This window comes from Convolutriloba macropyga, unplaced genomic scaffold, assembly GCF_964194025.1.
Source record: "Convolutriloba macropyga unplaced genomic scaffold, txConMacr16.3 SCAFFOLD_1912, whole genome shotgun sequence".
Taxonomy (NCBI): domain Eukaryota; kingdom Metazoa; phylum Xenacoelomorpha; order Acoela; family Convolutidae; genus Convolutriloba; species Convolutriloba macropyga.
Window position 1 is genome coordinate 25,994 of NW_027451923.1, and position 12,716 is coordinate 38,709.

At 31.4% G+C, this 12,716-nt stretch overlaps 1 protein-coding gene across 1 annotated transcript in view; it reads right to left on the reverse strand.

Moving 5' to 3' along the window:
- Window positions 1-10,154, reverse strand: part of LOC142357052 (uncharacterized) — a gene marked incomplete at both ends in the record, with an annotated part of 33,703 nt that extends 23,549 nt beyond the window's left edge. The window contains one exon of the mRNA XM_075408769.1: window positions 9,963-10,154. Within this exon, the coding sequence (XP_075264884.1) occupies window positions 9,963-10,154 (192 nt within the window). The remainder of the gene's footprint in view (window positions 1-9,962) is intronic.
- Between the last annotated feature and the right edge of the window lie 2,562 nt (window positions 10,155-12,716).

Here is a 12,716-nt window from a genome sequence, read left to right on the forward strand (position 1 = left end):
CCAAGAGTATCTTATGTGACTTGGAAAAAAATATGACACCAATTTTCACTCTTATTCAGTTTGGATTCATGTTCAAATGGTAGAAAATTTAAGCAGCATACAGTTATGACCGACGAAATAAACTACTTCATCCAAAACGTTTTTGAAAATCCCGAGCAATTGAAAGCATTTGAGTCATCTTCTATTTGTTTAGCACAAGATTAAGCGAGGCTTAATCTAAGTGGCAATAATCATGCAGATAAGTTGTTATCAAATGCAGAGAAGGAATCTTTGAATAAACAGAAATTTTTCCACTTAAAAAAAAACAAAATTACACTATGCCACATTAGAACAAAATGCTTTGGGAAAGTATATGCGACACTGTTTGCACACGCGAATTTCATAGATTATCATGGGAAAAAATGGTAAAAAGCTAGTAGAGATGTTAAATTGCAAAGTTGAGATGTTCCAGTGATCTAATATTCCATTAGAACAACTTTTGGATCTTTCGGCTCTCATACTTTACGGCGACAACAAAGTGAGACACTCAAAACGTGTTAAAAATACAATTGAAAATAGATTAAGTGGTCAATGGAAGAAATTCTATCCGTTATTCAAATTTTTAAGAGATGCACTCAATTCTCGAACAAAGCTGTTAGACCTCAAAAGAGCAAACCAGAGGAGAGACACCAAGGGTTTGTGAAGATGGTTCAACAAGAAAAATTTTAAAATTGAAAGAAGGTTCCTTGCAGATTAAAGCACAACGACTGTTCTTAAGACTCTTGATTCAAAAGACTGAAGAAAGGTCAGCGAAATTTGCAGGAAAAACAACCCGATTAATATGTGAGGAGGCAATCAACATATCAGAATTTCCTCCTCTCGAAAAACTGAATATAACAAGTAGTACGATAGAAAAAGAGGCCCCAAAACTTTTGGTAACTCGGGACCATCTGAATCAAACGCCAACCACTCGTTTGGTGCGTTAATTAGGTTTGAGCCCGAAAGCTCTACAAGGAGAGACTTAGTCTCCCAGATTTAATCGCAAACAAAATCACTTCGTTGCGTAAAATCAGATCCTTGTTCTCATGTAGACCTATTGCATTGGACAAACAGCCAGGATTCTGTACAATCGGCATTGGCGAAACATTGCAAAAATTATTCTGTAAAGCAGTAGCTAATTTGACTGGTGATGACTTGTCGAGTGCGTTTAAGTCATAACATTTTGCGGGCGGAATGTCATGTAGAATTGAGGGATCGATTCATGGTCTCCGAGAGTTGGTCAAGAAAAAGTACTCCAATGCTTTTGGTCTCTGGCTGCTTGATGCAGAAAATGCATTTAACTCTATAAAAAGAAGTTCCGCGCTACAAAAAGTCAGAGCGGATAACTCAGGGCAACCCTTTATCAAAATTTTTTTTTTGATGTTGCTCTATTGCCTCTAACAAGAAAGAATTGCACCTCATGACACTCACAAAGATTTTATGCAGATGGGATTGTGAAAAATCTGATGATTTAAAACAAGGGTTGCGACAAATACTTGAGGAGGGGCCAAATTAAGGCTATCACCCTGAGTCAAAAATGAGCTTACTTTTTGTTCATCCAGACTATGTTGATTAAGCCAAGCCTTGCTTTGAGGAAACAGGTTTGAAAATCGTAACTGAAAAACGTTATCTTGAAAGCTTGGTTGGCGTGAAACTACCTTGAAGTACAAAATGACAAAATGATCAGAAAATGGCAGTCTAAGATTCAATTTTTGAGCACTGCAGCCAATTTCTGTCCTCATGAGAGCTTCTCGGGCGGTGTCCACTAAAACAGTTCAGGCAAAATGGAATGTTTTATGAGAGTTGTCCCAGATGAGTTTTCGAAACCACTAGAATATTAAACAAAAAACAAATTCATATTAACTATAACCGATATAATGTGAGCAATCACTAACGAAATCTTTGTAGTTAAATTGCTCAGTATGGAGGATCGAGTATACCTAACCCAGTAGTAAATGCTAGTGATCAGATTGAAATGTCTTCACATTTGCATGAGAAAACAAATTTTTCAGCTCAAAAATTAGACCCAGCTGAGCAATACATATAATGGTTTTTTAAAACAACCATGCAAGTTAGAGAGGAAAAGAATGGAGCCGAATTAAAACGGGAAACTCTTGTGGGTTAACAGCAAAAGAGAGAGACAACTTTGTTTTGATGAGAAAGGACTTCTAAGATTTCATGGCGCTAAGATAGGGTTTTCCCCCTAACAAAATTCCCTGTAAAATTTGACTGTTGTGATGAAGATTTCCATGTTTAGCATGCACTGATCTGCAAAAAGGAGGCCTGATTATACAATGGCATAAAAAAAAGTAAGCATCTATTGGGCAATCTATTGCGCCTTGCATGAACTCACACTCAATAAAAGCCAGTAATTCGCAAACCTTCAGAGAATCAGACAGCTGATCTTCTCAAATGAGGTGTCTTGAGCTCGCAAAAAATTACCGTGTTTGATTTTGGTGTCGCAAACACTGAGTCAAATTCATACACAAATAAAAAACCAGAGGATGTGTTGGAAAGATGCGCTGGAGAAAAAGAGGAGAAAATGCTCCGAGGCTTACCACACAAAACATCTCGCTTTTACTCCGTTAATTTTCAGTGTTGACGTTATGATGGCCAGAGAAAGCAAAATTTTTCTCAGAAGACTGGCAAACAGACGCGCTTCTAAATGCGACAATCCATACAGCATTATCATCATTTGGGTCAAACTGAGATTGAATTTTGCAATCTTATAGGCGTCAAATTGGTGCATAAGAGGAACTAGATTTTAATGGAGATTGTTTCGTTTTAAAAATTGGGCTTTCAACCCTTGAAAAAAATCTTTTGACGTTCGGGTAGTAATCGGACAAAATTAACCAAATATTTGTTACCAATCTTGAGAGGGCAGCGTACCTGTAGACTAAAGGCATACTGGCATGGATTCAAAAATCGTTTTCTTCTGGCACTCAATCAGTGAGGAGGACAATTATTAGCGCTCTGATGTTTTTCTCACCCAATTGTTGGGGCTTCAAACTAGAATCCAATTGACGATGTTACTTGCTCGAGCAACTAAAAAATGCTCAATTTGAAAGGATAATCAACTGAAAACCAACAAAAAACAGTATGTTTCCAGAAGAAAACCTTCTACCTATGTAAATTCCTCCAATCACAAGTTTTTGTCCTTACCTGACTTAAGGTGGGGGGGGGGGGGGGAGAAAAAGAGCAAATTGTAATAAAGGCCTGCTTCTTGTTAAGAAGAAAAGAAACGGACTGCTGAAATTTGAATAATTGAACGGCTAATCTGTTGTAAAGTCATGATAACCAAGATAATTGTCAATTGAAAGATTTTGTTGCTGAAACGAGGACAAATCCAATTAAAAGAACGCGGACACAAAACTGACCACAAAGAACAATCTATGTAGCAACAACTCAATGAGAAAACCGTTGGAGACAATCGGTTAAAACAGGACTGCAATGGCGAGAATATATTGATACCAGCTATTTCAACACGATTAGTCTTGTGAGCTTACTCTGTTCTCGGGTCACATTTACTTGTAATCGCATAAACGAAACCAATTGCCAAATGAAGTGTGGCCTGGAAAAGACTCTTTTTTCTCATTTTGTCGATGCTCTTTTCATTCTTTTCTATGCGTTAAAGTATAATGACTGAATTCGTTATTTAAAACAGCTGTTACCCGGGCCGAGGTGTCAACGCTAAAAAACGCAAAATTATGTAAGATTGGCGTTGAATGCGTAGAATTTATGTAAGATCTACGCTTAAGCGTAGATCTTACATAAATTCAACGCATTCAACGCTAATCTTACATAATTTTGCGTTGAATTTTGGCGTAGATCTTACATATTTAGCGTTGAATTTTAGCGTAGATCTTACATATTTAACGTTGAATTTAGCGTAGATCTTACATAAATTCAACGCATTCAACGCTAATCTTACATAATTTCGCGTTGAATTTTGGCGTAGATCTTACATATTTAGCGTTGAATTTTAGCGTAGATCTTACATAAATTCAACGCACTCAACGCTAATCTTACATAATTTTGCGTTGAATTTTGCGCAGATCTTACATATTTAGCGTTGAATTTTAGCGTAGATCTTACATATTTAGCGTTGAATTTAGCGTAGATCTTACATATATTCAACGCATTCAACGCTAATCTTACATAATTTTGCGTTGAATTTTGGCGTAGATCTTACATATTTAGCGTTGAATATTAGCGTAGATCTTACATAAATTCAACGCATTCAACGCTAATCTTACATAATTTTGCGTTGAATTTTGGCGTAGATCTTACATATTTAGCGTTGAATTTTAGCGTAGATCTTACATATTTAGCGTTGAATTTAGCGTAGATCTTACATATATTCAACGCATTCAACACTAATCTTACATAATTTTGCGTTGAATTTTGGCGTAGATCTTACATATTTAGCGTTGAATTTTAGCGTAGATCTTACATAAATTCAACGCACTCAACGCTAATCTTACATAATTTTGCGTTGAATTTTGGCGCAGATCTTACATATTTAGCGTTGAATTTTAGCGTAGATCTTACATATTTAGCGTTGAATTTAGCGTAGATCTTACATATATTCAACGCATTCGACGCCAATCCTACATATTTAGCGTTGAATTTAGCGTAGATCTTACATAAATTCAACGCATTCAACGCCAATCTTATATAATTTGCGTTGAAATTTAGCGTAGATCTTACATATTGAGCGTTGAATTTTAGCGTAGATCTTACATAAATTCAACGCATTCAACGCTAATCTTACATAATTTTGCGTTGAATTTTGGCGTAGATCATACATATTTAGCGTTGAATATTAGCGTAGATTTTACATAAATTCAACGCATTCAACGCTAATCTTACATAATTTTGCGTTGAATTTTGGCGTAGATCTTACATATTTAGCGTTGAATTTTAGCGTAGATCTTACATATTTAGCGTTGAATTTAGCGTAGATCTTACATATATTCAACGCATTCAACGCTAATCTTACATAATTTCGCGTTGAATTTTGGCGTAGATCTTACATATTTAGCGTTGAATTTATAACTGTTTCGACCCTCTACTGCACAGGTGAGAAAAATCACTTTTTAGTGCTCTTTCAAAGCGCAAAATCCGTTTCAGACCATTGTATGATTTCAAAACTTTTTCAAGTTTTTTTTCGAAAAATTAATTTTTTCACTATTTCGAACCCTATACTCCTAAGGTGAGAAACAAGAAGTCAGAAAAAATCTTTTTTAGTGCTCTTTTATTGTGCAAAATCCAATTCAGACCATTTGATGATTTCAAATTTTTCAAGGTTTTTTCGAAAAATTAATTTTCGACCCCTATACTGCACAATTGAGAAAAATGAAGTCAGCAAAAAATAACCATTTGCTCTCTTCCATTTGCAAAAACCATTTCAGACCATTTTAGGAATTCAAAATTTTTTCAAAACTTTAAAAAATTTTAAATTTTTCCCAGTACTTCTCACATGATAAATGCGTTGAATACGTTGAAATTATGTAAGTGCTCGGCTAAATTCAACGAAAAATATGTAAGATCTAGGCTAAATTCAACGAAATATATGCAAGTTCTACGCTTAATTCAATGCAGTATATGTAAGATCTACGCTAAAATCAACGCAAAATATGTAAGATCTACGCTAATTTCAACGCAAAATATGTAAGATCTACGCTTTATAAGGATTGCGGCTCTTAAGGAAACCAAGGTACGGTGGCGCAATGGTAGAAGAGGCGACAAGTAAACAGGAGGTCAGTGGTTCGAGTCCCATACCGAGAGTTCTACGCGTTGATTTTTTGTAAGATCAACGCTAAATTCAACGCAAAATTATGTAAGATCTACGCTAAATTCAACGCTAATTATGTAAGATCTACGCTAAATTCTACGCTAAATATGTAAGATCAACGCTAAATTCAACGCAAAAATATGTAAGATCTACGCTAAATTCAACGCTAATTATGTAAGATCTACGCTAAATTCTACGCTAAATATGTAAGATCTACGCTAAATTCAACGCTAAATATGTAAGATCAGCGGCAACTAGCGTTGACAAGTTGGAAAATTCACCGCCATTTCTTACATAATTTTGCGTTGAATGCGTTGAATTTTTGTGTTTAAATTCAACGCATTCAACGCAAAATTATGTAAGAAAATTGCGGTGAATTTTCCGACTTGTCAACGCTAGTTGCCGCTGATCTTACATAATTTTGGCCCAATTCCTCGGCCCGGGTACTCTGAATCTTGCTCTATGTTTTTGACTCGCGTTAGTAATGTATATATTGGTACCTCCGCAGCATAGAGCCGCGATACGGTACCAATATACACATTACTCTAATTCCCTTTATATATCCACTACTCTATATTCACTTCTTTTATATTTAAAATCTATCATTTCTTGTCTCACTTAGTGCAAACAACTAGTGTCGAGTTAAGCTGGTAATTAACTGTTATCAGACGGATAGTTTGGGTTCTATCCCCACTGACTCTAGTGGACGTCCCCAGATACTAGTATAAAACTAGTTAGACCGTGTAACAAGCACGTATAACCAACTTGCGAAAATTGGTGTAACCACTTCGTGGATCTGTGTAACCACTGCGTGGATAACTTGAACAAAAAACCAGCGTAACTCTTTTATAAATTTTAAATTTTGATAATTTTTATATAAAAATTAATTGTAAAATCTAAACTCACCATTACAACTTTTAATACCTTTATCATAAAATGGATCCATGGCTTTTTTATATTGTTTTTTTGTTTCTAAATGGTGTTTCTTACTATCAATAGTAAAATTTGTAACATATTTATTTTTAGCTTCATATGTAGCGTTTTTAAAGTCTTCAATAGTAATTTGATTTTTAATAGTAGCTTTGGTTGTACCTTTTAACTTTTTCTCATCTTCTTCTTTAACTGTATTATAACAATATGCTTTAGTTTTAAGGAAGCAGGCTTCTATAATAGTATCATTAGGTAATTCATCCTTCATCTTACCTAACTCATTATTATGTAAAAAAATCTTTATCTTATACATTTCAGTTTCTATATTACTATCTAAAGGCACTTTTATGTTTATAAATATACTCTCAGTATCTGTATAATGATAACTACAATCTAACTCTTTCTCAAAGTAATCATATATAGCTTTATACATAATTAGTTTAGTTTTTTCTAATATAACAAAACAATATAATTAAATTTACCTAACTGAACGTAACCTCCAGTTTTTGTACAGCCAATAGATCATCATCAATCTCTACAACATATTTTAAACTAATATTTTCTACTAATTTAATGTATCTATCTACTTCATTAACTAACTCTACATCTTGTCTATTGTATACATTTTCTTTTGTTTTTCTATAGAAGGCATTATTCGTCAGTTTAAAGAATACATCTCCCAATTTATCACCCTTAGCTTTAGCTTCTTTTCTTTTCTGAAAATTAAACTCAATATAAGGCTTTAACCACTCACTCTTACTATACTCTAACTTTTGCTTAATTGTATTATCTTCCAACTTCAAACCACTGGCTAAATACCAATCTAACATCTCTCCATCAATTACATAATCTACCTTATCTGTTAACTTTAACATTAATTTCTCATTTGGTTTGTATCCTTTCTTTTTATTTTCATTTTGATAGTCTGTAAACTGATTAATGTTAGTCTTTGTCTTTTCTGGAAAGAATGGATATTTCTTTGTCTTTTGTTTCAACTCATCATTATACTTCACATCAGTGATGTAGATATAACCTTTTGTGGAGCTAGAGTGGGTATAATCATTGCCGTCACATACTTTGATCTCACCAGCAGGTAAAGCTTGAACCATAGCAGAAGCGTATAATGAGTTGAAGTCTAAGTATTTTAGATAATTCGTTTTCCCTGTATACTCAGGATTTATTTTATTATTTTTACATTTTACATGACAATCACCTAATAGTGAAGCTAACCCACCTCTATTACCATGTTGTATTGTATCATAAATATTAACTGTGTTTTCTTTATAATATTTAAGTCTAATATTAGTATATTTCATTCCACATAACCAAGTTAATCCAGGAATAGAATATGTATAACAAGGATCTATTTCATAATATTCTAAACACTTATCTTTTAACCTTTCAAATACATCTACCGATAATAACACATCTGTTTTGAGATATAACATCATATAATCCTTTTTTGTCTCTCATCCAGTATTATTCCAACAATCTATTGCTTTTTATATTCTTTGTCTGTAATACCACTTTGTTTCAACTTAGAATAGAATGCTTCCTTGGGTGGTAATGTTGATTCATATAGTTTATCTACACTATCAAACCATTCATATGGGAATATACCTTTACGTCTCTTTAACCCAAATTTGTTTAATGTTACACACTCTTTATCACTCAATGTTTTACTTATAGCATCTGGATATGGAAGCATCACATATGAATGTGGAAGCTTTGGCAATTTTATCTCAATAATATACTCTGGTTTATTATATCTACTAACTCTATTTGGATCACAGGATGCATGATGTAGATAAACAATTAAACACCACACTAAACATTTATTATCAGTATAATGTATATTAAGTACATATCTAGACGAGAATGGTAACTCAGTAGTATAACAACCAGAAGGGGAAAACCTATGTGTATACATAGTTCTCGTAACAAATCTTTCCATGCTCCAACCACATTGATTCATCTCTTGTTCTTGCATTCTAGTCTCTAGTTCACTAATCAACATATCCAAGTCATGAGGACCATTATATTGTCTAGTCATTAGTCGAAATGTGAATTCGTTTTCTTCTAACTTATCATCTGTAGGTTTTGTATACTTTACTACATCAAAGGTGTTAAACTTGATTTGGGGATTTATGTTATACATTTCCTCTAATACATTCAAGAAATTAATATCTTCATAATTACTACTTGTTATCATTATTTGATTATACTTCATATTATGTTCTAATCCCAACTTAGTAACTTTATCTCGCCACTTACCATCAACAAGTCTTTTTCTGATTAACAGTTTTTTATGTTCATCTGATCCATTGTTTTCATTTTTATTGTGATATTACATTTATTCTGGTATTACATATATTGCAACATCCTTCAGTTATATCATGGGTGTCTGACCGTGTTTCACCGTTATCTTCAGTTATTTTATCCTTATCTATATCTTTATCTTTACCATTAACATTATCTAGATGCATCTTTGTTTTTAAATTTTGATCCACACTATATTGGCTAAGAGTAGACTTGCATGTTACACATTCAAACTTAGTCCCCTTCTTTTGTAATTCCTCATTAACTAGTCTTACATTATTCCTATGTTTTAATGTTTTTATATGTTTATTATGTTCAGTACTATTATCGAGATACATGTCACATCTATCAGAATAGTTTATTCCTTCTAGTTCAGGATAATTCTTAATTAACTTTTGCTCTATATCATCACTAGTAACTTTTATTCCCTCTTCCTTAGCACTCTCAATAATTTTAATTCTATTATATACTCGCTCATTCTTTTCATGTTTAAGTGGTTGAATATGTCTAGCATAATTCTTTTGAGTTAACTCCAGATTACATTCTCCACTTCTAATCTTATTTGTTTTAGGCTTTTAGACATAGACAAAATCATCAGATGAAATTGAGTCTAAATCTGAAAATTTAGATTGATCTAAGTCTGTAGATTGACCTAAATCTGGAAAGTATTTTGCTTCAGTCTTTCGCAAAGACTCACGCATATCTTCTTCTCGCTGCTTTAATTTTGCATCCTGTTTATCATATGATTCTTTTATCTCTTCCTTTATTTGATTAAACCTTCTGATTCATTCTAAAGATTTTTCTAATTCTACCTTTTGTCTTTCTTTATCTACTGCTTTGATTTCTTCCTTTGGTTTGTTTTAATTTTTTAACATTTGGACCGTCATGCTAGTAGAACTAGATTGAGCTTGTCCACTTCCGAATTGGGTATTCCCACTTCCAGATTGGATTTGTCCACTTCCAGATTGGACTTGTTCACTTCCAGATTGGTTTGACCTCTTCCAATTCGAGCTTGCTCACTTTGAGATTCGACTTGTCCACTTCTAGATTGGACTTGATCACTTCCAGATAGAATGTTCCCGTTGTTTTCCTGCACATTCTTTTTTATACATCAAACTTTGAAATATTATTATTTATGTAAATTTTCACAAATAAAATGATTAGTACTAAATGCGAAAAATGTAAAGATAAAGCTTTGTGTTGGAGTTGTAATGAGTGCCAAAGTAAACCTTTATCATGTTTTGTATGTAATGAAATTATAACTTATAGAGAGAGACATAATCATATGGTTATACATTTTAAAAATCACAATCAATATTTAATATGTAAAAAGTAAAAAGTAAACAAACATATCTCTCACTATAGATTTAAACATTACACTTGTAGGATATGCTTTCATCTCAATAGATATAGATTTGGTCATACGAAAGAAAAAATTAGAGAACAGGTAATGAAATTTAATATCGAAGTTTATTTGTATTAAAATGTTACTTGCGTTCCCGTTATTTATTAAGTTGCTATTTATTATTATAATTGCTTATTAGAATTATGATAATTATTCTGATTTAAAGAAGAGATTCAACGGATATAGGAATGTTGTACCAGAACCATTTGAAATTAAAAAACATAACTTTATTATTTATGGTCCATCTAATTCTTGTAAAAACAACTTTTATAAAATAAAAAGTAATTTGTATGATAATATTAATGTATTCTGTATTGATGGTAGTGATTGGAAGGGATATAATGTATATGGCCTTGATGATTAAAAATTATTAGATAATTTAGATAGTTTTGCTAATAGTCTTATTATATTTGATGATATGGGAGAAACATTTAGATTATCAGCTAAAGACTCATTGTATTCTAAAGGTAGACATCACAATATTAATATAATATGTGTAGGTCATACTGAAACAGATCTAAATACCAAATCAAGAGATAACACCCCAGCTATATATATATATATATATATATATATATATATATATATATATATATATATATATATATATATATATATATATATTACTTTAATTACTTCACAACAATTCTTTGAAAGAGTACAAGAGTAGCTTAAAATTGATTCTAATCTATATAGATTTAAACATTATCAGTATGGTATATTAAATTATAGTGCTATTAGTGACCATTATATTGTATTAGATAAAGATAAAAATATGTTATATGATTTTAGAATAAGTGATCTTGATATTGAGAAAAATATTGATTATACAGAGTTTAAGAAAAAGGAATATAATATACTAGGTAGTTATTTAACAGATAGAATGTTAGAACCAACATATATTAAACCAAATGAGTTAATGTTCTATTTTGAGGAATATTTAGACTTTAAGGAAACAAATAAATCATTTAATTTATATAAAACACATACGAAAATAAAAAGTACATTTAATGAGATTCATAGTGGTTATGTTGCTATAATTGGTGTAATTAGAGTATTAGGATTTGCATATAGTTACTATAAAAAATTAGTTGAAAGATGTATGAAATGTATGTATAGAAAAAATAGTGGGTATCACTTTTTGGATAAACGTAGACAGTACATAGTTATATTGATTATACTGATATTGATAATAATGATAGTGATGATAATATTGATAACAATAAAGATAAAGATAAAGATGATTTAAACAAGGTTTTAAATGAACTAAAAGTTAATTTTATAGAGAATTTGAAAGATTACATTAAAACTGAATTAAAAACAGAAATTATAAATGAGATAAAAACGGAAATTATAAATGACTTAAAAACAGAAACTAATATTAGGAAGAAAAGTAATGAAACTGATAAAAAAACAACTAGAGTTTGTTGTTTATGAAAAATTGAAAAGAATAGAGATTGTTTTTTTATATAATTGGTGGTGTATGAAAAGATTGTTGTTCTCAAAGTTTCATATCCCATATGTAATATTGTTATAAATCGATCTTCTCTTAATAAACATATAAAAAGAGCACATAGTAATCAATCCCAAATTTCTAACAATATTTAGGAAAAATTGATTACAATTACAAAGATTACATGAGATTACATGGATTATTATGGATTATATAGATTGTTTCAATCATGATAATCCCGCATTCTGCGGGATTATCATGATTAAAAAAATCTATATAATCCATAATAATCCATGTAATCTCAAGTTATCCCATGTAATCTTTGTAATTGTAATCATTTTTTCTTAAATGTTGTTAGAAATTTGGGATTGATTATTATGTGCCCTTTTTTATGTTTATTAGGAGAAGATCTCTTTATAACAATATAACATATGGGACATGAAACTTATTGAGAACAACAATCCTTACATAAACCAACAGTTTTTAAAAAAAACAACCTCTATTCTTTTCAGTTTTACATAAAGAACAAACTCTAGTTGTTTTATTATTAGTTTCATTACTTTTCTTCCTAATATTAGTTTCTGTTTTTAAGTCATTTATATTTTCCGTTTTTATCTCATTTATACTTTCTGTTTTAATTCATATTTAATGTAATCTTTCAAATTCTCTATAATATTATCTTTTAGTTCATTTAAAACCTTATTTGAATCATCTGTATCTTTATCTTTATTGTTATCAATATTATCATCACTATCATTATTATCAATATCAGTATAATCAATAAAACTATGTAC